This window comes from Macaca nemestrina, chromosome 3 (assembly GCF_043159975.1).
Source record: "Macaca nemestrina isolate mMacNem1 chromosome 3, mMacNem.hap1, whole genome shotgun sequence".
Taxonomy (NCBI): Eukaryota; Metazoa; Chordata; class Mammalia; order Primates; family Cercopithecidae; genus Macaca; species Macaca nemestrina.
In genome coordinates, this window is record NC_092127.1 from 42,828,558 (window position 1) to 42,854,015 (window position 25,458).

The window sequence follows — 25,458 nt, forward strand, 5'->3', positions numbered from 1 at the left end:
CAGAAGGTTGAGGCAGGAGAATTGCTTGAACCTGAGAGACAAAGGTCACAGTGAGCTGAGATCACGCCACTGCGCTCCAGCCTGGGTGACAAGAGTGAGACTCCATCTCAAAACAAAACAAACAAAATTAAACAACCTACATTCTAGTATTAGCCCAAAATTCTGAAGTGATATTAAAACTGAAAGTAGAACTAATTAAGATAATATTTGTTCATTAGCTTTTTTATTCAGTTTAATTTTATCATATTCACTGTTTAAATCAAGGCTTTCATTGGAGATAGTGTAAATATAAGCTAAATATGTCACTTGTCATAAGGTGTCATAGATGTGAGCCAGCTTGTCAGAAAGCTTTTTCAAATTTATAAAGAACCTAAAATGCCACATAGTCTATTTCAGGGTAGAAAAGATTTTAATTTATAATATTTCTTAAAGAAAAGTTACTATATGTATAAGTAAAAATGTTTCTCCAATCCAAAAGTTAACAAAGTCCAACTTTTTGTTTTGTTTTGAGACAGACTCTTGCTCTGTCAATCAGGCTGGAGTGCAGTGGTGCCATCTCAGCTCACTGCAACCTCCACCTTCCAGGTTCAAGCGATTTTCCTGCTTCAGCCTCCCGAGTAGCTGAGACTACAGGCACAAACCACCATGCCAAGTTAATTTTTGTATTTTTAGTAGAGACGGGGTTTCACCATGTTGGCCAGGCTGGTCTCGAACTCCTGACCTCAAGTGATCCACCTATCTTAGTCTCCCAAAGTGCTGGGATTACAGGTGTGAGCCACTGCACCTGGCCCAAAGTCCAACGTTATAATAGCCAATGTCTCTTCTGTAGGATTATCTCCCGCAAAATTCAGTGACTTTTGTCTGGTTGAAATATAGAAAATTAGAATTATTACAAAAGTATTACTGGAAAAACTTCAGCTGAAGGACATGTAAACATTTGTGTGGCCTTCTTTCAAAAAATGTTATAATTTTTTTTCCACATTCAACACATGAACTTTACTGGAGGAAAATTGTGGTTTGAATTAGGAACTTACCAGAAAATGAGATATGCACATTCACTTTTATTAACTTGAATGAATCCTAAATCTTAAAATGTATATGTATGCCTAGAATATAGAAATGTTAATAGTATCTTAAAGTTCCATTCCATATGGTTGTGGGGTTGGAGACAATTTTCCTGAGATAGCGTATAACTGAGCATTCTCGTTGCTTCTCATTGGAAGGACCATCACTCTAGGGTCACAGTGAAGTTCATTTAATCAAAGCTATGGCACTAACAATAGTCATCTCAGGTCAGTTCTGTCTCTTGAGACTTACAAAGCAGTAACCTAGAGTTATTTAAATTACTTTACAAAACATCACTTGCTGTTTTATAGCAAAGGTGTGTTTAAAGTAAGTCATTCATTTCTTTTGGGGTTATTTTCCATTTGTTAAAGTGTCTCTTTGTCCTTGATACATTTTTAAAATATTATCCATTGTCATGAATCATTGCTGTGCCATCTGTGACATCTGATTTGAGCCTTATGTCCCATGGGGTTAGGGAAGAGATGACAATAATGGTAATGGGTAAGAGAATCAATAGATAATTCAAACATTATTTACACTTGACTTTTAAATTTATTAAGGGTTGAGCAGCAATTTTTTTCTAATAATGTTTGTTTAAGATACACAAATTATGTTCTACTAAAGCAAAATTCCACAGATATTTACAGATTTGATGTAAAGCAAAACAAAACAATTTTCTGGCAAAATAAGCTTGAGAAATACCAGGTGAACTAACACTGAGGTTAAGCAGGTTGATGTATTGCAGGACTAATCAGAGCATTTAGCATGCTGATGTTTATTGTGTGGTTTACTGAAAAAGGAAATTAGCAAGAATGTTTCCCAAATTTATTTTATTGTAGAATCGTCTTTTTAAAGAGCATAAGAAACCCACAATAAAATTGATTTTTATCTTCTGAGTATACCTGCTGACAATTCAAGGAAGTTGTCTACAAGCAAGGAGAGAAGGCTACTTGTAGCCTTTGTAAAGGGCACAGGACATGTATTTGGAGTGCCCAAAGATTTGAAACGTGAATATATTCTTTTATATTTAAGATTCTGGAAAACCATCCATTTTTTTCATAGAAAAATAGCTTAGCTGACAAGTAGGCTTTAAATATGTAATCTTGGTAGCTTATCTAACTCATTCCTAAAAAAAAAATAAAATAAAAACCTTATGAAATGTTGCAAATATTTTTACATTAAGGTTTAATTACTAAAATATAAAAAAATTGTTTCAGGACTACATATATTTTTAATTATATATATACTTTTTATTAAAGTGGAAAATACCAAATGTTTTACTTGCTGGCTTCTAAAAGCAATAACTCTCTAATCAGTAAATATAACCAAGAATATGAAATATTACAAAACAGACTTTACTGTTGTATTCACATTATGTAGGAAGTTCATAATGGAAAGACAAAGCCCAGAAATAGTTCTGAGGTGGGAGTATTTGCATCAAATAAATAACTTAGGTTATCTACTTTTCACCTGAGCTGTCACCTAGTGTGAGTGTCCTCGAAAAGCAGAATGGCTCTCCAGAATCCCCAGCAACTTCCAGGATAGGGAGACCTTTTTATTTTGTTTTCTAGTTATTAAATTTATTTTCATATAAATCTTAGTTTCCATTTTAAAGAATTTTGAAATAGTATATGTAAAGGAATAGAATCGGTTTTAGAAATTTCTTTTGAAACATTGGGGTGACTTATTTACAGTTCTGCAAAATGACCCTTTGTTGTAATCAACTTGCTTAATTTTTTCTGAGTTTTGGTTCTAATCTTATAGGTGTCCTACTGGGCAATATTTTTTATAATTGTAATCTCTTCAGGAATATGTGGGTTGATTCCTCTGGTAGTAGTGAATAATTAATATCAGTGAATTCTAATAGATAATGGTTGTTATTTAAAAAATTATTGGAAGGGTAACCCAGAGACCACTGCATTTTATAATACAACTATGCTTTCAGCATAAATACAAAAGACATAAATATGATTAATTTGTTCATATTCACCATTAGAATAGAGTTTACAGGACTGAGGCATGATTTATTAACACAGAGACATGTTTGTTCAAGGTGGGGTTTATAAGACTGATTCACAATTGATGGACACACTTTTTATGTACATATAGGTTAGATACCCTTTAAAAAAAAAACCTAGAAGAGTTTAATCAACAACTTTCTGAATAAAAACGACTAGTATTTATGCATTCCCAGCAAAACAAAATACCCATAGAAAACAGAAGCATAGGAGTCTTCTCTTTCTTAACATTGCTAGAAATTAATATTGCTAGAAACATTGCATGAAAGCATATGGAGCCTATAGGGTCATTCTGATCATCATTTGTTGTATCTATCAGGCCTGTGACATTTTTTATGATATGAAATACCTTGGTATTTTCATATCCATTCTGCTTTCTTCATTTACATTATCTTTTGCCATGGCTGAGAAACATTGCCATCTCTAGAATCTCTAAGTACTTTCAAACCTCCAGTGGGAAAAGTGCTCAATGATACCATATACTCCTTTCTTCCAAAAGCGCTGAGCACGTTGCTAGTAGGTATTGTCCTGTCCTATATTTTAAAGCCTCCTGTTTCAACCAAATAGTGTGAATTTCCTACATGTTGTAAGTTTTCAGAGAGCCTTTTGTTGCTTTACTCATCTGCACATCCCTTAATTAATGTAATTAAATTAATAGTTAAAATAAATTAATTTTTGCTTTTAGACCCAATTTTTAAAATTGTTAATCACATCTTTAAGGAAAAGTAGGAAATAAATGTCATGATACTGGTTTGCCATTCTAAGGGATATGCCATGAAACATCTTTCTAATGCCATTCATGGCGCTTTTCTCTCTTTGAAGAATCCTTCGAAGATGTATATAACAACTTGTATGCTCTGGCCTGTTACTTCAATAACCCTGAGGACAAGTGGGTAAGGAACCACTTCTATGAACGATGTTTTAAGATTGCTCAGCTGATCAAAATTGACGGTGGGAAGAAAGAAGCCGAGGCACACATGCATATGGGTCTTCTCTACGAGGAAGATGGTGAGTGGGCATTTGCCAGGATGCCTTGGGTGTGTTTTGGTGGATCCTGAGATCACGCAACCGAAAAGCACATGGTGGTGGAGAAAAAGACCTGAGATTTCAGCATAATCATGTATATTATTGAGATCAAAAAACAAAACCATGTGACTTGTGGACCTAGCTTCAGTATTCCTTACAGAATATATTTTGCAGAATCCCTTGCTCATGCTTCTGCCTGAGTGCTCAACCTACAGTTCCTACCCGGTAACATCCTCACTAAGAGAAAGCATCCTCCCTGACCCCTCCACACACAGGATGAAAGAATGAAAGGTATAGTTTATGATTTTCATACTGCCCCATGCCCGTTATATGAAAACCAAGAAATATCTATGTAACTCACATACCACCTCATCATGACATTTTTTTTTTTTTTTGAGACAGAGTCTCGCTGTGTCGCCCAGGCTGGAGTGCAGTGGCCGGATCTCAGCTCACTGCAAGCTCCACCTCCCAGGTCCACGCCATTCTCCTGCCTCAGCCTCCTGAGTAGCTGGGACTACAGGCGCCTGCCACCACCCCCGGCTAGCTTTTTGTATTTTTTTTTTTAGTAGAAACGGGGTTTCACCGTGTTAGCCAGGATGGTCTTGATCTCCTGACCTTGTGATCCGCCCGTCTTGGCCTCCCAAAGTGCTGGGATTACAGGCTTGAGCCACCGCGCCCGGCCTCATCATGATTTTTAAAATAATTCCTGAATGAAATACTCATTTAAAAATAACTTCATACTTAATAATGTTAAGACAAGCCAAAATCTAAAACAACAACAAAATTGTCAGAAATAGATTTTGTATAGTGGTCGATCAAGGATTGCAAATAGAAATTTAAGAATGGAAAATTCTTTATGGCAAAATAGTGTGCAGATAATATGCAAAGAAAATATAGGGAAAGATGAAAAGATTTGATCTTGGATAATGCCATTTCTTCCCTCAAAACACTATCTCGTTTTGCATAAAAGTTTTGACTTTGGTGAAACTGCTCAATTTTAAAAATATTTATTATTTTGTGCCTAGGACTGCATAGGACTTTGAAAGTGCTTCAGGAAGTTGCAGTTCATGTGATTGTAGCCAAAGCTCATGAGGTGCCTGAACATGGTCAGACGCCATCATGCGTGCTAGACATAGGGAGTATTAGAACAACTTAGGGAGGTGAGATGTCATGCAGACTAGATTCAAGGAAGGCACGATGCAATCAGGAGGGACTGGCAAGGGACTTGGAAGATGGGTGGAATTTAGGCTTGTAAATGAATAGGAATATATTCTGTGAAAAGGGAACAATATACACTAAAGCATAATTAGAGCAACTGATAAGAGGGACAACCTGCATCCAGTGGGAAGTGTGGGCTGTTTTTTGGAATAGTTAAATGATTTTTTTTAACTTTTATTTTAAGTTCAGGGGTACATCTGCAGGTTTGTTACATAGGTATACTTGTGTCATGGGGTTTGTGGTATAGATTATTTCATCACCCAGGTATTAAGCCCAGTACCCATTAGTTATTTTTCGTGATCCTCCCCGCTCCTCCCACCCTGGGAAACCACAGTGGGAAGGTAGAATAGGGACACACCAGCAGTCAGAGCTTGGACTTAAGCTTCTGTACATGGAGGGCAAGGAAAGGAGTGGGATATCAGTCTGTCTGTAATACAAACTGTGGGAGGAGGGAAAAGAGGAAGGCGATGGCTAGGAAGCTGCTGCACTCGATGTAATTAACTCGGATAAAACCATGGAAAACTACTATATTTAAGAGAACATATTTAAGTATTTCACTGTAGTGCAATCTGTAGTATCCCAGAAAAGGGAATTAGCTAAATGTATTTAGCAACATCCATGCAACAGAGTTCTGTGCAGTCATGAAATAGGTTAAAGCAAAAGTCGTTGGTTCATTCAACAAATGATGATTTACAACCTGGTGTCAGGGGATAGAAGAATGAACAAGACAAAGTCTCTGCCCTTGTAGAGCTTACATTCTTCTAGGAAAACCAGGTCTTAACAATCAATAGTTATGTAATATTATATTAAGTCGTGTTAAGTCCTACAATACGTAATAAAGTAGAGCAAGGGGATACACAATGGTTATCACTTTATATAAGGTGCTTACCTATTATAAGGTGAGATAGCAGTGAAATGAGGGAGTAGCCCTTGTGAAAATCTGAAGCAAGGGGTTCCAGAAGGCGGATGCAGTAAGTGCAAAGGCCCTGAGGCAAGTGCGTGCTGATCATGCCTAAGGACCAGCAAGAAGGCCTGGGTGAATAGAACACAGCGAGTGGAAGGTGGGAAGTGGAAGAAGCTGAAGTTACACAGGGAGGCTTGGGATAGATCACACTGGGGCTTGTAGGCCAAGGTGAGGACTTTCGATTTTATTCCAAATTAACACAGGAAACCATGAATATGTGTTAATTTCAGAAAATGCTCCTGATACATTAAATAGAAAAATAAGATATAAAGCACAATGTAAAATATATTTGTATTGTGCATATATCTACACTAACACATTAACAGTAGTTATTTCTGAGTGTGGAGACTCTAGGTGATTATAAATGTACACACTGAGGAGATATGGCTTACTATAAATTGAAAAGTTATTTCAAATTTGTTAAAAATTTCTAGCCTGTTGCTAAAAGTCAAGTTTTGTTTTTCAAATTGTACAAAAGGGTTAAGTTCTTCCTTATATAAAATTAAAAGTAAAATTGTTTTTATTTTGTTTTTGTAATTACGCCATCAAATTCTGTCTGGACTGTCAAATGAAACTGTCACTTACTGACCTCCCCCAAAAGAAGTCACGGAATAAATAATACATATTATATGAAAATAGGACTGAAGAAGTCAGGGCTATGTTGATGAAAACTGAAGAGTTGCTGCAGTGAGATTCAGATAGCTGTCATAAGTGTATTTTGAATTTTTCTGTAAATTTTATTTCTAATTTTTAAAAATTTGGTTTGATTTTTAAATTTTTTATGGTGGTGAAAAATGTAACGTAAAACTTAGACATCCTCATCATTTCTAAGTATATTTAGCAGTGTTAAGTATATTTGCTTGGTTGCACAACCAATCTCCAGAACTTTCTCACCTTGCAAAACTGGAACGCTTTACTCATTAAGCAACAACTCCCCATTCCCCTCTCATTCTGATTTTTAAAATTATCTTAAAATGTTTCTATTGTAGGATTTATACATTGTTAATTTGTTTATTCATTCATCGATGCACCCGTTCATTCAACGAATACTCTGCCTATGGGCCCTGTGGTTAGTACCCACGCCGCCATGGTTGCACCTACCATTGGTGGCAGCCACACAGCGACTGAGGGAAACAATGAGGTTGGAAAATGTGAGCAGTTAGGGAGGGTCTGCCATGAGATTACACTCTCAGGTCCTTGACTTGCTCGAGTTTAGATGTCCCACACTACTGGATGATGAAATGCACTCATATTTCATAAGTAAAAAGTTTGGGTTATGAATAATTGTAAAGGCTTTTGCTTTTGAGATCATTTGAGGGTGTGTTATTTTGTTTTGGAACTACTTTCTGTCAGATCTAAAATATTTTTCTATGCCCTTAAATAGTTCATAAACCCTAGAACCATACCTTTATTGCCTGACAGATAAAACAACTAAGTCAATGTTGATGAAAACTCTGGAGATTAACTTTGAGTGTTTGATGTACCTAGTGAGGGTGAAAATTATCTGTGAAGCTTCTGTAATAGGGGGTAGAATTTTCAACCTAAAAAAGTAAACTAGGAGTTTTAAGAATATGTGGCTAGAGTGGAGTGGGGACTTACCTGGCTGAAGGGTTCCCTCTGAGGTGATGGTGGCCCAGCTTCCACATATCTGATCTGATTGGTCCAGACAAGCGAATGGAGGCCATGCAGCAACAGCTAGGTGGCAGCTGTGCGCGGGGGCAGGTGGCAGCATCCTGATTCCAGGAGTGCCCTCATTCATGCTAAAGTGGGACATTAGCCGGCAGATGGCAACGGGCAGGTTGTCAGGGCCCAACCAAGCTGGCTATAGTCCTGGGCAGGGCTCCAGCACACTCAGAGAACCATGGAGCAAATGAGGAACATGAGCAGAAGCCAGAGCCACAGAGACTGGGCACATGGCTGCAGTCAGGGGTCATGTTCATCCCACTGGTGTAAATGTGACCAGAGCCCCACACAGAGCCCCCTGGCCAGAGTCATGAACAGTAGATAGGTTCAAGTCCCCACTGCTGCTAAAAATGGGTCTCTGGGGTGCAGCGCGGCCTGGTTCCCTTTGGCTCAAAGGCTGGCAGTCTCATTCTTCAAGTCAAATATCTTCAGATCTTTACTTGGGGTGGCTGGCTTGGAGTAGTCATCAACTGAAAAACACTTGGAACAAATCAGCTGTATCTTCTTTTAGAATTGTGAGTTTATTTGTAAGGATTTTATTATGCAAACAGGACAAATGGGCAAGCAGCATTCTCACTGTGCCTGTGGGGCACTGGAGAAAGCTCTCAGACACTGGATCAATAGGAGATGCTCCTATTCATTCTAAAGCTGCACACAGAGGTCTGTTGGGGGCAGACATGACTAGGGAAACACCAGCTCCTCCTTTGGTATGATCTGAGGCCAGGGAACAATAGCAAGATGACTGGCACAGCCTTCATTTCAGTCCCATCCTGCCAGGTCAGCATTGGTGGTTGGATACAACACCAGCCCCTTCTCTGGCATGATGAGGGACTGGGGTCCAAGCCTTGCAGTTGCAGCTTTATTGGTGAGTTTTGGGGGGCATGCAAACTAGCAGTAGGATTTACCACAGCAGCATTCATAGTTGAGGCAGCACCAGCACTTTCCTCTCTCCTCTTCCCCATGATGAGCTAAGTTCAAGCCTTGCTTTTGACCAAATTAATGGACTTAAGCACTGAGACTAGATGGTTTACATGGACTGTGCAGGAGGCCAGCCTTTGTGGGGGGCTAGACTGGAGAGATCAGTCTTGGACAAGTTAACCCTTCATTTCAGTCCACATTTTAGTCCTTTCCCTTCTCCCAATTCCAGTGGGTGGCTTGTAAGTATCATCTCCTACTTCATCAGCAGCCCATTCCATTTCAACCCATTAGCTTTGAGTCTAGATATTGACTTTGCTGTGGGAAACCCGGAGGACAATTAGATGTCCTCCCGGATGATAGATGATTGGTGACAACCCCAAGTTACTGAATATATTCACTGCAGACAAGGCAGGGGAGACCACTGTAAGAACAACGTAGAAAGTGCACATTTTCCGGTTTGGAAGACCCTTCTGTATGACTTTAGTACAGAGTTGGAGTCAAGGCTAACCATAATCTACAGCATTAATTCCAAGTTCTTCCAATGACTGGGGGACTTCTGAAGAAAGGAACAGTTGTCCTGACTAGCTTGCTCAGTTCGGATCCTAAGATTTATTGTTGACAGTTTTGGGACAGACGCTAGATAGTATATCTCTATAAATTGCCGGGAGCTCAGAAGGCACCAGGAGCAGCACAGTATTGTGAAGACACATTGGAATAACTACCAGCTCTCCCTTGAAACACCCAGCAGTGGAAGGCAGGCTCAACAACAGACTTCTGGAGGAGGCCACCACTGTAAGGGACTGTCCCCTTTCCCATTTTGATCTCATAGAGAGGAGTTAGAATTGGGAGCCCACTTATCCCTGTTTGCTGATCGTCGGTACTTTTCCCTAATATCTCCTCTACCCATTCTTCAGTGATCATGGCACTATGTGCTTTTGTTTTATCTTTCCATGAGTGTTATGAAGCAGTGGTTCAGCTTTCTTCTCAGTACAGTATCCATCCCATCCTTGGCAACTTCTTTTACTCTCACTAAAAAAACAATAAATTCTATCACTGAATCTTAACCCTGTAGGTCTCCCACTCCTCAGTTTTCCAAGGATCTTTCCTACTAATAGTCACCAACTCCCAAAGGTTGACAACAAGACTGCTACTAGAATCTCTCTTTGAGTTTTTAATCTATCTCTGCTTTCCTAACTTGCTTCTGGAAGGCCATGATGTGTGCCTAGATGGATATTCCATTTACTGGAACAATTGCCATGCTAGCAAGGTAACTTGGTAAGCAGCACTCACAGCAGACCAACTGGGAGCAGCATTGCTTTGTGAGAACTTGCAGAGGCAGGAGCAATAGCAGGGTGCTGGTCTCCCATTATCCTGTCATCAGATGCTGTATGATTAGAAGCCAGATGCAATAGCAATATGACATGGCAAAGCCTTGGTACAGTTCAATATTCATGATTTGATGTAACATCAGCCCCTCCCCTGCATTATCAGCAGGGAGCGGCAGGGAGGGAGAGAGGGACCAAGGGGAGAGGCCTTGTGGTTGTAGTCATAGGGCATGGCATACAAATAGTAAGATTTGCCACATAGGCAATCATAGTTTGGGGAACACCAACCTCTCCCCTGTCAGGAGAGAGAGACTGGGGTCCAAGCCTTTGCACTAGGTCACGACTGATTGCCTTGAGCAGTGAGCCTAACTAGTTTCTATGGAGCTTTGCTAGCATCCCTCTTCTTTTCTGCGAAGCTGGTCTGCAGGGGATCAGTTCTGGATGTGTTAACCCCTACCTCTCAGGTCTTCGAATTATGCATAAGGAGTGCTGTTAACCTAAAGAGATTTTGGTTATATTATGACCACAAAAGTCCTGTCCTTTAATAATGAGGACAAAGATGGGACCATGAGTAAGTCTGTAAACTTCAAAAGAAGCTTCACCCCTAAGACTAGATGTTTTCAAGAACTGACCAAAGTAGAAGAGAACTAGTGGGTTAAAGTAAGAGAAGAACAAACGTCAGCCCTAGAAGAATGCCTGGTAAACACAAGAATTTTTACCAACTACCACCCACCTTTAGTTAGCAGAAGAGGATTCCACCAACATAACATGGTCAGTGAGTAGACCCAAGGGGAGACTGTCCATTCTGCTTGCCTTTGAATACCAGAACTAAAGAGCATCCTCCTGAGGGATGTAGGAGATGAAAGAAAAACTAAGCATTAATCCAGAGGCTTAACTTGGGAAAAAGAACAAACTTGCTAAAGTGGTAGTTTTAGAAAACTGCTTTGTATCTTCATAAAGACACAAGTAGAAACCAGAAAGTCATAAGGATAGAGCCAGATGATGTGAGAATGAGCACCAGATAAAATCAGGAAGGCATTCAATACAATGTCTTGGGAGAATTAAGGTACAGAGTAGAAAAAGACTGAAATTGACATAATGAAAAATTGAGTCTGTGATGTTGAGGACAAACTTGAATAACGATCTCAAATTGCAGGGGAAGGACTAAGAAATGAAAACAATGAGAGAAGATGATAAATATGGAAGTTCCCAAGGAAGAATACACAATAATTGGAAATGAGGCAATAATCAAATATATTTTAAGAATGCTTTCTTGTTCCTCACACCCCCCCAAAATTCTGAATATGCACATTAAAATAGCTTTTCATGCTCCAGTCACAATTAATAAAGAGATATTCATAGCTAGATAAATCCTTGGGAATTTTTTGAATATTCAAATAAAGAGAGACTCCTACCTGTATCCAAGGAGAAAACACAGATCACCTGCATTGGATTAAAAATTAGACAAGTATTCGGCTTTCTCCTTTGCAACAATAAATGCTAGAAGATAAAAAGAAGTAGAGTCTATAAAGTTTGAGGGGAGAGAAAAGAGAGTTTAAATGCTGTACAGTTGAGAATTGAGGGCTATAGAGCTAAGTTCTTGTTCCTGGGTGAAACAACAGGAAAACATTCTAAGATATGCAAGGTTCAGAAACTACACTATGAATACATTTTCTGTATATCTATTCTGGAGCCCAACAAGAGATAAGTCAAAATTAAAAGTTCAAGAATAGAGAAATCCTGATGTAAAAAATTGACAGTAAACAATTAAATCAATTAAACATAAAGTTAAGTTTGAAAAAAAACACACATTAGTAATTTTGGAAGTAGAAGCTACATAGTATAAAATTAAGTATGATTTTAATTTTTCTCTTAATTTTTAATATTTACCATTTTACAGTAATGTTGATTACTTCTCTTATTTTAAAAATAAATTTTATGAGAAACTTTTATAAATAAGCTATAAAAAACAAGTAGAAAATATGGGCAAATATTTATGCAATTTTAGAGAGAAAGACCTTCAAAACAAAAACAATTTGGGTAAAGCACAAGGGAAAACGATATGGTTTATTGAGGGATAATTATATCCTCTCTGCTCCAAGTATAAAACAAATTCATAAGAAACAAAGGAGTCAGACAGATCATAATTGTTAAGGCTGATTAGAGAATAGTGCTTTAATCTGTTCTAATCAGAGTCTCTATTCTCCCCCAGAATTAATCTTAACCACCTAGCTACTGGCAGACTGGTCAAGTTCAGGCTCTCTTACAGGCTGAATGCCTGCTCCTGTGAGCTTCCTCATGGAGTTCAAGGATCACCCTCCTTGAGAACTGAGTCCAGAGAAGATGAAAGTAGAGAATTTCACCAGTCAGATATGTCCTGCCTCTTCCCTTGATGAGAAGGGAAGAATGAAGGAGAGAGGAAGTCCCCTCAAGGAAACATGAGGCTAGAGGAAGGGAATTTCCTCTATGAGAAACAAAAATTTAGAGATTTGACACATAACTGTAAAAATATTTATTAAAGACCTCATATAATTAAAGTTAACAAAAGTTGGGAAATATTTGAAACACATATGATAATGGATTAATATTATTATTATATGAAGAACATTTACAAATTGGTGAGAAAAACAACTAACATACCAGTAGAAAAATAGGTAAATGAATTTAGAGACAATTTCAGGAAATTCAGCCAGGTGGAAAGCATGAGAAAAAAGCCACCATTGATAATTTTAAAAGCACTAATCTAAGCACTTTAGATATGCCACTTTTCAACTGTAATTTTTAAACACATGTTTACTGTGTTCCTACTGTATGCAAGGGACTGGGCTAAGTACTGGGAATACTAGCTGAAAAAGATATTTATGGCCCCTTGATTAGGGGGCTTGCATTTCAGTGGAAGAGTCAAATTTGTTTTCTGATAATTATAACAATGTGAGTGACTATATGCATCAAATTCAAATGTGGAGGAATCAAAGTTGTCTATTTATTTGTTTAACATAGCATTGAATACTTGTGAAGTTTTGATAAGTATGCTTCTTACATTGCTGGTGATAGGATAAATTAGTCTGACATTTCTAACATACAATTTGGCATGTGTATCAAGAGTCTTAAAAATGTCCACATTCTTTATCCTTGCTATTCCACTTCTAAAAAGTAATCAGATATGAAAACAAAGATTTCTATAAAGACATATTTTTTCTTTGCATATGTATTATTTGTAAGTGTGAAAAAAGGACACATGGCTGGGCACATTGGCTCATGCCTGTAATCTCAGCACTTTGGGAGGCTTAGGTGGGAGGTTTGCTTGAGGCCAGGAGTTCAAGACCAGCCTGGACAACATAGTGAGACTCTGTCTCTACAAAAATAAATTAGTCAGATATGGTGGCATGTGCCTGTAGTCCCAGATACAAGAGGGGACTGAAGTAGAAGGATCACTTGAGCCCAGGATGTTGAAGCTACAATGAGCCATGATCGTCCCACTGCACTCCAGCCTAGATGACAGAGTAAGACCCTGATTCTAAATAATAATAATAATAATAATAACAACAACAACAACAACACAAAGGACACAATAGAAATGTCCTACAGCAGGTTAATAGTTAATTAATCATGGTAACTACACATAATGAACTCTTTTCCAGTTATTCAAAATGTTGTTTTCCAATAACCATAATGATAAAAGCTACAATTTATTGAGTGCTATGTGTCTGTCATTATAAAAATTCTGGCCAATAAGCTATATTCAGTCACTTCCAGTTTGAAGCATGGAGGAGCAGATGTGAGTTGTCCATGCTACATCTATTTTGCCATGGCAACCATGGAAAACTTGTGTTGAGGTGGTGAAACCACAAGATGGAAACAACCTGGATCCCTGAATGACCATTTGGAGGGGAGCTACCCTACAGAGCCACCCAACCCTCAGTGGACTTTATGTGAACAAGAAAGTTACTTTATGTGACCCCTGAGGTTTCAGTCTCTATTTACTACCACTCTAGTAAATCTGACTTTGACTAATACAGTCTCCAACACTTATATGCCCTTATTGTGAATGAGGGATTTCAGGAGTTCTGTTAATGGTGTTTGGCAATGTCTGAAAATTTCACACAATGGTCTAAAGTGTCCCTTTGGAATGTGATATCTTATGTATTTGTGCTTCAGTAAAAACTTCTGTTTTTACATTTTTGAAGACACACATATCCTTCAATTTACTGTTATAACAATCTTTCAAAAACTCCATTTCTATTTCTTTAATATAGAAAAAGTGGATGTATTTTACTTTTTCCTTTATATATTTCTGCATTATTTCATTATACTAGACATGCAACATATTTTTGATCCAAAAAATAAAAACATACAGCTTTTTAAAGCTAGCTGATGTAGAATGCCTCCATTGCAGGTCCACAATAGTGTTTTACTTACTGTGCAAAGTTGTAAACTGTTTCAGGATACCATGATTATTATTACTGAAGACTAAACCCAGAAGGAAATAGTAGACCGCTTAACTGACACAGTTTCCTAGTGTTTCCATCTGGACCAAAGACTCAATACCTGGTCATGGGTCTTGGGACCAGGATCTACTACTCAAAACATGAGCTCCCTGATTCAGTCCTGCACTCCTAATTTCCTTCACTCAAGTTTCTTGAAAGCTCCTGCCAGGCTAACTCAGTAACTCAGTGTGAAGAATAACCAGCCAATAAAACAGAGGTGTCCATGGAATACTATGCAGCCATAAAAAGGAACAAGATCATGTCCCTTGCAGGGGCATAGATGGAGTTGGAAGCCATTATCCTCAGCAAACTAATGCAGGAACAGAAAACCAAATACCACATGTTCTCACTTGTAAGTGAGAGCTGACTGATGAGAATACATGGACACGTCAGGGGGAACAACACACAGTGTAGGGGATAGCATCAAGAAGAATAGTTAATGGATGCTGAGCTTAATACCTGGGCTATGGGATGATCTGTACAGTAAACCACCATGGCATGCTTTTACCTATGTAACAAACCTGCACATCCTGCACATGGTACCACTGAACTTAAAAGTTGGGGGGAAGAAAAAGAACAGAGGTATCAAAGGAGTAGGCACAATAGTTATGGTTGTCAGCATTGAACACAGCATACAGACTATATTAGTCTGTTCTCACATTGCTATAAGGAACTACCTGAGACTGGGTAATTTATAAAGACAAGAGGTTCAATTGACTCACAGTTCCACAGACTGTATAGGTAGCACGGCTGTCGAGACCTCAGGAAACTCACAGTCATGGCAGAAAGTGAAGGGGAAGCAGGCACATCTTCACATGGTGGAGCAGGAGAGAGAGAATTAAGGGGGAACTGCTACACACTTTCAACAATCAGATTTCATGAGAACCCACTCACTATCACGAGAACAGCAAGGGGGTTGTCTGCCTCCATCATCCAATCACCTCCCACCAGACCCCTCCTCCAATATTGAGGATTAAAATTCGACATGAGATTTGGGTGGGGACAGAGATCCAAACCATATCACAGACATCTCAGAAACTCAGTCACATAAAGATATTTAACAGAGTCCTTACAGTATCCACTTAGACATCAGGGGTGCCTGAATTGCTATCCCCAAGATAAGCTACCCTGAAAGCGTCTCTCTCACCCAGTTCCACTTGAGCCATATCCCAGGCAATAATTCCATACAACTAGAAACCTCTTCTAAATCTCTGTGAGCATTCCCCACACAGGCTCCATTGCCAAAGAACCACTTCAGAAAGATGTGTATGTCCCTGCCACGAGCACACAGACACTCGTGCTGTGGCTGTGCCTCAGCATGGTTCTGTCTGCAGAAATATTTGGTGACCTCAAACCACATCGGTGTCTACCCAGGCCAAGGAGTAATATCAACATCAAAAATCCCTGTAACGCTGTCACCACCCAACGTCTGTGGGCTTCTAATATCCTGTGTTTTATCTCCCAGCTGCCCAGCATCGGAGCCTTGATGTTGTACATGATGGTGATGGTTTCAACCTTTTCTGCCACAGCAACAAATACGTTCGTCTGCATTGACTTAGATAATACTCGGAGAATTCTGAGATTTAGACAAACACTGTCCCGCAAAGCAGAAGAAGTAAACACCCTCACTATTTATTGGCTATGGTCAAAGTAAAATAGGCTGAAGGTTATGTGCTATCTACAGCTCTATAGCCTTTCTCCCCCACCTAGAAAGCACATTGGAAATCAAACAAACAGAGTAATTCATTTTTTAAAGTGGATAATGATAAATCAATGTTATACATTTTAAAAAGTAAATCATTCAAAAACTTTGATGGTGTATTGCTATAAGAAATTCCTTGCAACACATTTCAGAACTGATCAGGACAAACCTCTGGGCATCAGCATAGTCACTGTGAACTACTAGTTAGGGTAGAGTTTCTGGCTCTGCTCTACTCATTTATCTGGAAGTTTGACTAATAAACTTCTGAGCCCCTTCATCATCATTGCCATCGTCAGTCTGGTTTCCTTCTCTTGTACTTTCCCCTCTGTATCTCTCTATGTACTCCATATTCGTGAATCCACCATCTCCCAGACATCAGACTTCATCCTTGATTTGATCTCTCTTCCAATAGCTCCCTCACTAGTTAAAGGAGACCACCAAACTCAACCATGTGAACTGAACTCTGCTCCCATTGGCATAAAACAAACAAACAAACAAACAAACAAAAAAACCGGCTGAAGTGTGCATAAACCAGAGAACATTCTGGTTTCTCGAGCAAACCCATTGTCTGTGACAGCTTTCCCAGTGATGGATTCTACCCCACAAAGCCCAGGCCCTATCCCTGTATGTGTGAGGGGAATGTCCAGTCATCTGGGCATTAGGCCCAATCATAGACGCCAGATCTTATTTTTTCAAATGAAACTGTCCTGCTGTGAAGCCTCTGATGACTGTCCCTACACATGGCTTGTCTTTGGCCCTGTCTCCTCTCTGCTTTGATCTCAGGTTCACCATTGGCATGGGCTCCCAGGTGCACCTCACTTGTAACCATGTCTGTGATTCTAGTTATTTCTTTGCTGAGTGGAGTGGGACTTTCTACCTCCAACCTTCAGCCTCCTGTCATGAGTCCCACATGCTCCCCATGCTCGCCCTGCTTCTCATATGGGGGCTGGAAGCTCTTATAGCTCCACAAGTAAGATGGGACAACTACCCTATCCACTGGTGGTACTTTTGTTTTCTCAGTTTAGAGAACTTTTTCAGCCATATTTATTATGAGTTGAATTGTAAGCCCTTAAAAGGTGTCGAGCTCTTAACCCCCAGTACTGATGAATGTGATCTCAGAAGGAATAAACCCTCCTGATGCCCTTGAGTTTGAACTTTCAGCCTCCAGAACTGTGAGACCATAAATTTCTGTCGTTTATGCCACCCAGTTTGTGCTGCTTTTTTATGACAGCTCCAGGAAACTAATATAATAGTCAATATGGTGACAATGTTTTTCCTTAAGTAACCAAAGATGCTATTTCAGAAAAAAAAAAAGAAATATACCATTGGTGGAGTGGCGTGACTCAATATATACGAGAAATTTAATGTTTCTTCATTTTAAATTCTACACATAAAAAATAATTATATGCGTGGTGATCAATTGAATACTATCTAAAATAATAAAAGATAATTTCCAAAAATGAATATCTCATATAAACAATTTTTTCTAGAGTTTTTACTTTTTACCTCATTCTATATTGCATTGTAAATATCACTTTATTCTTTTGCATTTGAAATGAGGTTGATTATCACAATATTCAGTTCTCCAAAAAAGGTAAAAATATATTTAACATAAAGATGTCACATCAAAATTGATCAAAATTTCATTGTAATTTCTTATTTGTCATGGAATAACATTTGCCAATTTATTAGAAAAACAGCCTTAATAACTAAAAGAAATGCAAAAGATATATCAGTTTTTAGTGTGGTATTTTATTTTCTCTTTCATTTTATTAAAAATTAATAGAGATGTAAGTGCCGTTGAGAGGATTTAAAACCCATCAAATACACAAAATCTTAACCAGGACAGTCTCTGGAGAAGGGCATTGATGCTGCGAAATTATGGGGGGACTTACTATTTCTTTTCACACTGTTAGGATTGGTTACTTTGTGCATGTATTGTTTAGTTATAATTTTTAAAAATATTTTAAGTGTTTTTTTAAACTAGCTAATTTTAGAAATCTCATTAAATTACAAATTATTGAAAGGGTTAGGTTTTTACAGCTGGTAAAAGATAATCATGAAGATTAAAGAATTATTGTAGATCTAATCACAACACTATTAATGAGATAGACAATATGTTTGGGGTGGGGGATGTTAATTAAGCACAGATTGAACAGTCTTTAGGCAGTAAGGGATATTAAAAATGAAGGACGCAAGTATTGAATAAAAATAAATTAGAAGCTGCAAATTCGTACATGGGGGTTAAATTAAGGAGAGTTGATAGATGTTGAATGTGTATCTTGGCCTTGTTACTTAAAATGACATTTGAGCATCACTCAAGTCTAGCAGTGGAAAAATGTATTAGACTGGGTGGTAACCCTAGATTCTCTTTTGACACTGCCATTAGCTAATTAACTATGTAAATCTAGGTGAGTTATTTAATCATTATAAGTCTTGCTTCCCTCAGCTCTAAAATGAGGGAGTTGGAGCAGACGGTATCTGCTCTTAGTTCACCTCCAGTTCTGATTTCTATGGCTGCTTAAATGATTATTGAAAGATCAGTCATAAAAAAAAGAATGATTAGTCATTAAAACTCTGTGTGTCAAATTATTTACTAATTAGGGGGACAAAATGTCACTTTATGAAAAGCAGAGAAGGAGCCTAGTATTAACCTCTTTGTACCTCTCTTTAATTATTAGAAAAAAAAAATTCTAGTCCTTCAGATACTTGTTTTGAAACTAAATGTGGTAAGTGAAGTGTCTAGTGCTCTCCTTGGCACATGGGCCTTTATAAATACTGCTTTCTTTTTTCACTTCCAGGGCTAGGAAGAGTTAACTATACTGTTGTAACTCAGTGTTAGGTCTACAAGCAGCAATTTCAGTGAATCCCCATGTAAAACTGGTGAATGTCCTCAGGGAGACCAGCATAGGGAGCCCAGGGCAGCTGGGGTGAGAAGCTCCATGTTAGTGAACCCGCTCAACACTTCCCACCTGGTCTGCTCTTCGCCTTCCCTTGGGGTCTCTCTTCATCACATCTCATTCTTCCCTTTAACTCCTGATGTTTTATCTTGGTAATCTCTCTGCTCCATTGTTTATGTCCTCCAAGTTCTCTCTGTAGTTCTACATAGAGGATGCAAATCTGTCACTAAACAATCTAGCAAAACTTTAAACTATTCTTCTTTGGGACTTGTGTTCCTCTTGTGTTCAAGATTTTCTTATCTTTGTCCTCAGAACATTAAACACATACAGAGTGGGGAAGCTTGGCTCCATTAATAACTTCCCCATTGCCTTTGCAAGTGGTAAGATCACTGTTGTGTGTGCAGTGCCTCCTCAGTGCATATTCTCTTTGTCTCAGGGAGCGTGAAGGCTTTTCTGCTTGTCCCTATTGTTCCACTTTGATGCTGGGCTACTGCATACAAATGAGGTAACACTTTGAAGAGTAGTAACTTGGGTGGGAAATAGAAGAAGGAATTGTTCTCTGGTGATTAATTTTTCATAAATGCTTACGATCCCTAAAAACTGATGTCCAAGAAGAGATGCTGTAAGGGTGGCACTAAGGGTCAGGAAAACCTGGCGTCTATGGAATAACACATCGAGATGGATTTAGCAAATTGTAAAATAGTCCTCAATTGTTTAAAACTGGGTTGAGAATTTATGTTCAATTCTTTTAGATGAATGAATTTTAGAGTCATATTGGATCTTCAGAGTAATCTAGTCCAAACCCTAATTTGATAGGTAAGTGTTAAGCTGAAGCACTGTAATTGAACAATTTTGCCATGGCCATAAAGTTAGCAGCTGGTGCTAGACTTGAATCCAGAGCTCCTAATATCCAGGAGCTTTCCTCTCTCCCTATCATACTCTACACAAATAAACACAAACAATCTCTACATGTTTTTCAAACTGATTTAACAGTAACATTTAGACAAACTTACAAGTCAGATGTATCTACAAGCTACATGATGGCAATAACACATAAGAAGGTATATTGATGGAGACTGAGTATTTTTTTTATGCATGCATTTCATCCTCATTCTAAGGAAGCAGAAACTAGGATATTAAGAGGTTATTTTGTTTCTTTTTTTATTTTATTGTGGTAAGAATACTTAATGAGATCTATCCTGAAAAGATTTTTAAGTTCCCAATAAATATTATTATCTATAGGCACAAAATTGTACAGAGGATCTGTAGAACTGATTCATCTTGCATAGCTGAAGTTTTATACTCATTGATTAACAACTTCCTATCTCCTCGTCCCTCCTGCCCCTGGCAACTACCATTCTATTCTTTGCTTCTATGAGTTTGACTATTTTCGATACCTCAAATAAGTTGAATCATGAAGTATTTGTCCTACTGTGACTGGCTTATTTCATTTAGTATTATATCCTAAAGTTCATCCAAGTCACATATTGCAAAATTCTCTTCTTTTTTAAGGCTGAATAAAATTAAATGACAACTAAAACATGTCAGAGCCAGGATGGAAACCTGTGTCTTTAGATCTTAGATTCAGTGTTTTTTCCACTACCCAACACCATCTCCTTATGCAAGGATTTGCTCAGCAGAGAACTTACAAAGTCGACCTTCTGGGTTTTTGTTCTTGATTTATTTTATTAAAAGTATGATAAGAAAAGGCTTCTGAAATAGGACTCGCCCAGGTAAAATTATAAATAAAAAAAGATATCTCCTTTTTAATGTCCTCTTCCATTTGTCAGCAGTTCTGGCTATTTGCCTTTATCAGGCCTTCTCTCCTCAGCCCTACCCTAGCCCACGCTTCCCATGTCATGTTCAGTGAGTATCCCATTCTATCAGTGGGTCCAGCACATAACTCCCTCATTACTTAATCCTTGATGTCATTTTAGCCTATTCAGATTACACATTATAAAGGATAGTTTTTAAAGAAAACTAAATCCATGAAGGTTAATAGATGTGGAGAGCAAAGTTGAAGAGAAAAAGATCAGCAAACTGAGTCAGTGGGAAGAGACAGGGTTGGCCAGATTTATAACAGGTTTTTTTGTCATATGAATTGGGCTGTTCAACAAATGTGGGTGATGTAACCTACAACAGAGGAAATGAAAAGCAGAAGGAAGATACAGGAGTCAGTCAGACTGGTGAAGAGAGTGGGTTGGTATGTGGCTGAATAAATTGAAAGAAAGGATGATTATCAGACATTACAGCAGAGGAGACAGCATCAGTATTCAGATATCGGGCAGGAGGTAGGGAAAAAGAGAAAAATTAACTTTATATGCATTATATATAATACAGCTTAAGTAACTATTTTTTTATGTATCCATCAATTGGTAAGAAAAATGTTGGCAACTATAATATAATGGCAAAAATACAGAAAATTCACCAAAGATGAAATATGGTAAGTAATGAATACATAGAAAAATAATCAACTTCCTAAAAATCAAATTGAATAATTGTAAAGAACCATTTAACACTTCTTATAATAGGGACAAAAAAGTAATCATGATTTCTTAAAGTAACACATGTGTGTTGCTGCTCATGATGATGTGAATCATTTAAATGGTTTTGGAAAGTAATATGGTAAATGGTTTTAGGTTAGTGCAAAAGTAGTTGCAATTTTTACCATTACTTTTAATGGAAGAACTGCAATTACTTTTGCACCAACCTAACAATCGTAAAATTTGCCACACTCCCTTATCTATCAATTCCAGTTCTAAAAATGTTAAGATAGTTAAAAACATTAGAGAAGTAATCTAAATACTAGACAGATAGATGATTAAAGTGTATATCCCCCCAAAAATATTGTACAGCCTTTTAAAATGTGATTATGAAAATAAATAATATGGAATGTCATTCTAATAAAATAATCTAGGTATGTAGAAAAATTGTATTCAGTCCTTTACACTGTGTAAAAATTATGCATGGATATATTATAGAATAGAATGAAACTTGACCAAAATAAGTATATTTTCAGTGATTAATGGTGGTGTCAGCGATACTTAAGATTTTTCCTGTGTTGTTTAATTCATGCCAATATGTTTTGCCCTAAAAATAACTAAACTTGTATTGTATTTTTGCTAAATATCTTTTCTTTTCTTTTTTTTTTCTTTTTTTTTTTTTTTTTTTTTTTGCTTTATTGCATTACATTTTCAAAATCTTTTGTTATTTTGGGTCAGTTGTAGGGTAGTGTCACCCTAATTTGCCTGGGACTGAGGGGATTCCAGATCCAGGAAAGCCCTGGATAAACTTGAGCTCGTCACCCTAAATAGAGTGAATGTGAAAATTTTCTTCTGCCTTTCTTAATCTGGTATTGTATTCATGTACCAAAAATGGTGAGATGATAACATCTTTGTTTGCTATGAATAGATTTTGACAAGCATAATATGGTTATTTTTGGTTTTAAATAACTCTTATTTTCTATTTAAAATTACTATCATATTTAAAAATTTTTAACAATCAAGCCTCCTTTATGTCCAGGGTGTTGCAAGAGAAAATGGCATAAACTAATAAAGGACATCTTATTAAATTAAAACACAAACAAACAAAAACTCCAGCAGGAACTCCCAATGGCTGCTGCTGAGTCATGACCAAAGCTCTCTGTAGATTTCTCTATCCGGGTGTTTAAATCCTAGTGTACTTTCCCGTCTCGTTACATCTTTTGTACAACTAAGCAAGTTCATTGGGAGCATTTTTCCTCTTCATAGTCAAAAAAGAAATCCTACTTGTTCATTTCCCCCATTTGTAAACTGCTCCCAAATTTGCATCTTAAAAGTCCCTCTGGAGGCAGTTTTTTCAAAATGATTCCCTGGAAGAGCAAACGCATTATTGCATTCAGACTTCCTAGTAACAACATGGAATAAAGCCAATCAAACTAGTTCCTAAGTGTAAAGCATTGATGATGGTCATATACCCTTCACTAACACTCAAACTGCAGGTCTCTTGAAAGCACCTCCTTTTTAATGTCTGTGTGATTTTGAGGCTACTTCCCGCTGCCACTATGTGCACACTTCATTTTTCAGAGTAAATTCCAAGAATGGATTTAGAAAGCCAGCCCTAGTAAACATTTCGAAGGTACACTAGACCAGTGTAGAAACTGAGTCACTTGATACTTGAATGAAAGTGAATTTGATAGTTAAAAACTTTCTTATAGAAGTGGATTAGCATTCCTATTTCTACATAAATTAATTGTCACTTTTTGGGGCATGTCAGTTTATTCTTCATCTACTATGTGTACATGTTCATAAGACCTTATAGTATTTAATGAAGAGATCCTTTTTAAGTATTGATAGCCACAAGAAAATTATACCGTGTTTGATCTATGTTAAAGAATCAAAGTCCAAGATCTTTGAATGGAATTTAGAATAAAAATGTAATTAGGTTACATCCCTAAAGTCTGATATATCTTTAAACAAGACTGCAAATGAAACTTTATTAGAGCTTCAAATGAATTATTTCATTGCTTCTTTTTTTTTCAATTCATTTTCTTCCCCTTCTCTTTCATGTCTGTGATACTGACATTGCTGCTTGTATTTTACCTGTCTTTTTCAGGGTGTTTTAATTATTTACTGCTTAACGAGTAGCACTGAGAGGAAGCCTCATTCAAAGGTGCCCGCTCTGCAGCAGGTTTTTCTTTTTTCAAAGCTTTGCAAGGAGGTCTTGAACAGTGGCACCGAGCCCACCGTTCTTGCTATACTGAATAAACTGTTCAGGAGGCAGTATTTCCTCTGTCTAAGAAGAGGCACTGCCCCTAAAATCTCTCTTCAGAGGTACAACTGACCAGGAGTGTAAGGATTATGTATTGTGTTAGAGTTGGATGAAGTGTGCTGTTTCCAATTAGTGCCTCAGCTGGCATTTAATCTGAAAAAGTGATATTATTCCATAACATTTAACTTTTAAGGTATTCCCTATAAAAGACCCATCCAGATTCACAACAAATTGCAAACTTGAAAATTAAAAAAAAAAAACTAGATAACTCCACGTGAAAAGTTACTGGATGTCTGTGAAGCACCAGGCACTGAGCAAGGTGCTGACAATTGTTTTGCATCCGTTGCAACCACATCTGGAGCTTGGCATAGTTGTCCATGCTTCAGAATTGTTAAGGAAAGGAAGCTCAGAAGCAGTGTGTAAATGGTCCAGTGATATCACTGGGGCAGATGGCCAAAACTTGGTCTCTGGCTTTGATGTTAAATATTTGACCCATTTTCTAAAAAGGGGAGTGACCCTGAAGAAGTAAAGCCACAGTGGGCTTTGGACATTGGTTTGCCACCTACTGAGTATGTGAATTTAGGCAAGACAATTCCTGAGGCTCAGTTTCCTCATCTCAAAAAGATACTAACACCTGAAGGTGAGTGAAGTAAGGTTATACACAGACAGGCACACATACACATACACACACACACAGAGAAAGAGCAGCAGCAGCTACTGTCATGCCTGGCACATACTAAAAGTTCAACTAACATTATTTCTCTCCCTCCATACTCATCTAAATATCTTATTTTCAGTTTTTTTGTGTTTTGTCATAATATCCAAAATAACACATTAGTCATACATCAAAACATAGAAGTAGAGGGGAAAAGTTAACTCTCCTCACTCTCCTCATCACCATCTTCAATAATCAATACTGATACTTTGGCATAGATGTTTCCATACCTTTCTCTTTGCTCACATAAACATGTAGAAATCAAATTGAATGTGGTTTATATAAAAGCATGAGCAATATCTAATTCAAGTAAAAATTACATTATTGATTAAGGCTTGTGCAAATATAATTCAATGGTTGATCTAATGTCAATATTAACTTTATTTCTCCTCAGATGTTTATACCTATCGACACTTTTTACTTAGTATTTTAAGATAAGGTGGGAACATTAAAGTAAAACAATTCATTATATAAGGAAAATAGTCAACTCTACCAACTATATAAGGTTCATAATGGCTGATATTAATTTTTTACTTTTTATACATTATACACATGTGTTACTTTTTTAAAATAAATTTTTTGAGTAGTTTTGATACCTCCAGTTATGCTCTTTTAAGAGTAAGCTGCCTAATACTTAATCTTTAGAAATCATAAAACTTAAATTGAAACCAACTGTTGGAGGTTTGTT

At 37.5% G+C, this 25,458-nt stretch overlaps 1 protein-coding gene across 3 annotated transcripts in view; it reads left to right on the forward strand.

The window, feature by feature from the left end:
* The window catches only part of LOC105463434 (tetratricopeptide repeat domain 29), a 264,157-nt gene that overhangs the window by 38,084 nt on the left and 200,615 nt on the right, over positions 1–25,458 (forward strand). For all 3 annotated transcript variants that reach the window (XM_011710516.2, XM_011710517.2, XM_011710518.3), the window contains exon 6: positions 3,906–4,091. In XM_011710516.2, the coding sequence (XP_011708818.1) occupies positions 3,906–4,091 (186 nt within the window). The remainder of the gene's footprint in view (positions 1–3,905; positions 4,092–25,458) is intronic.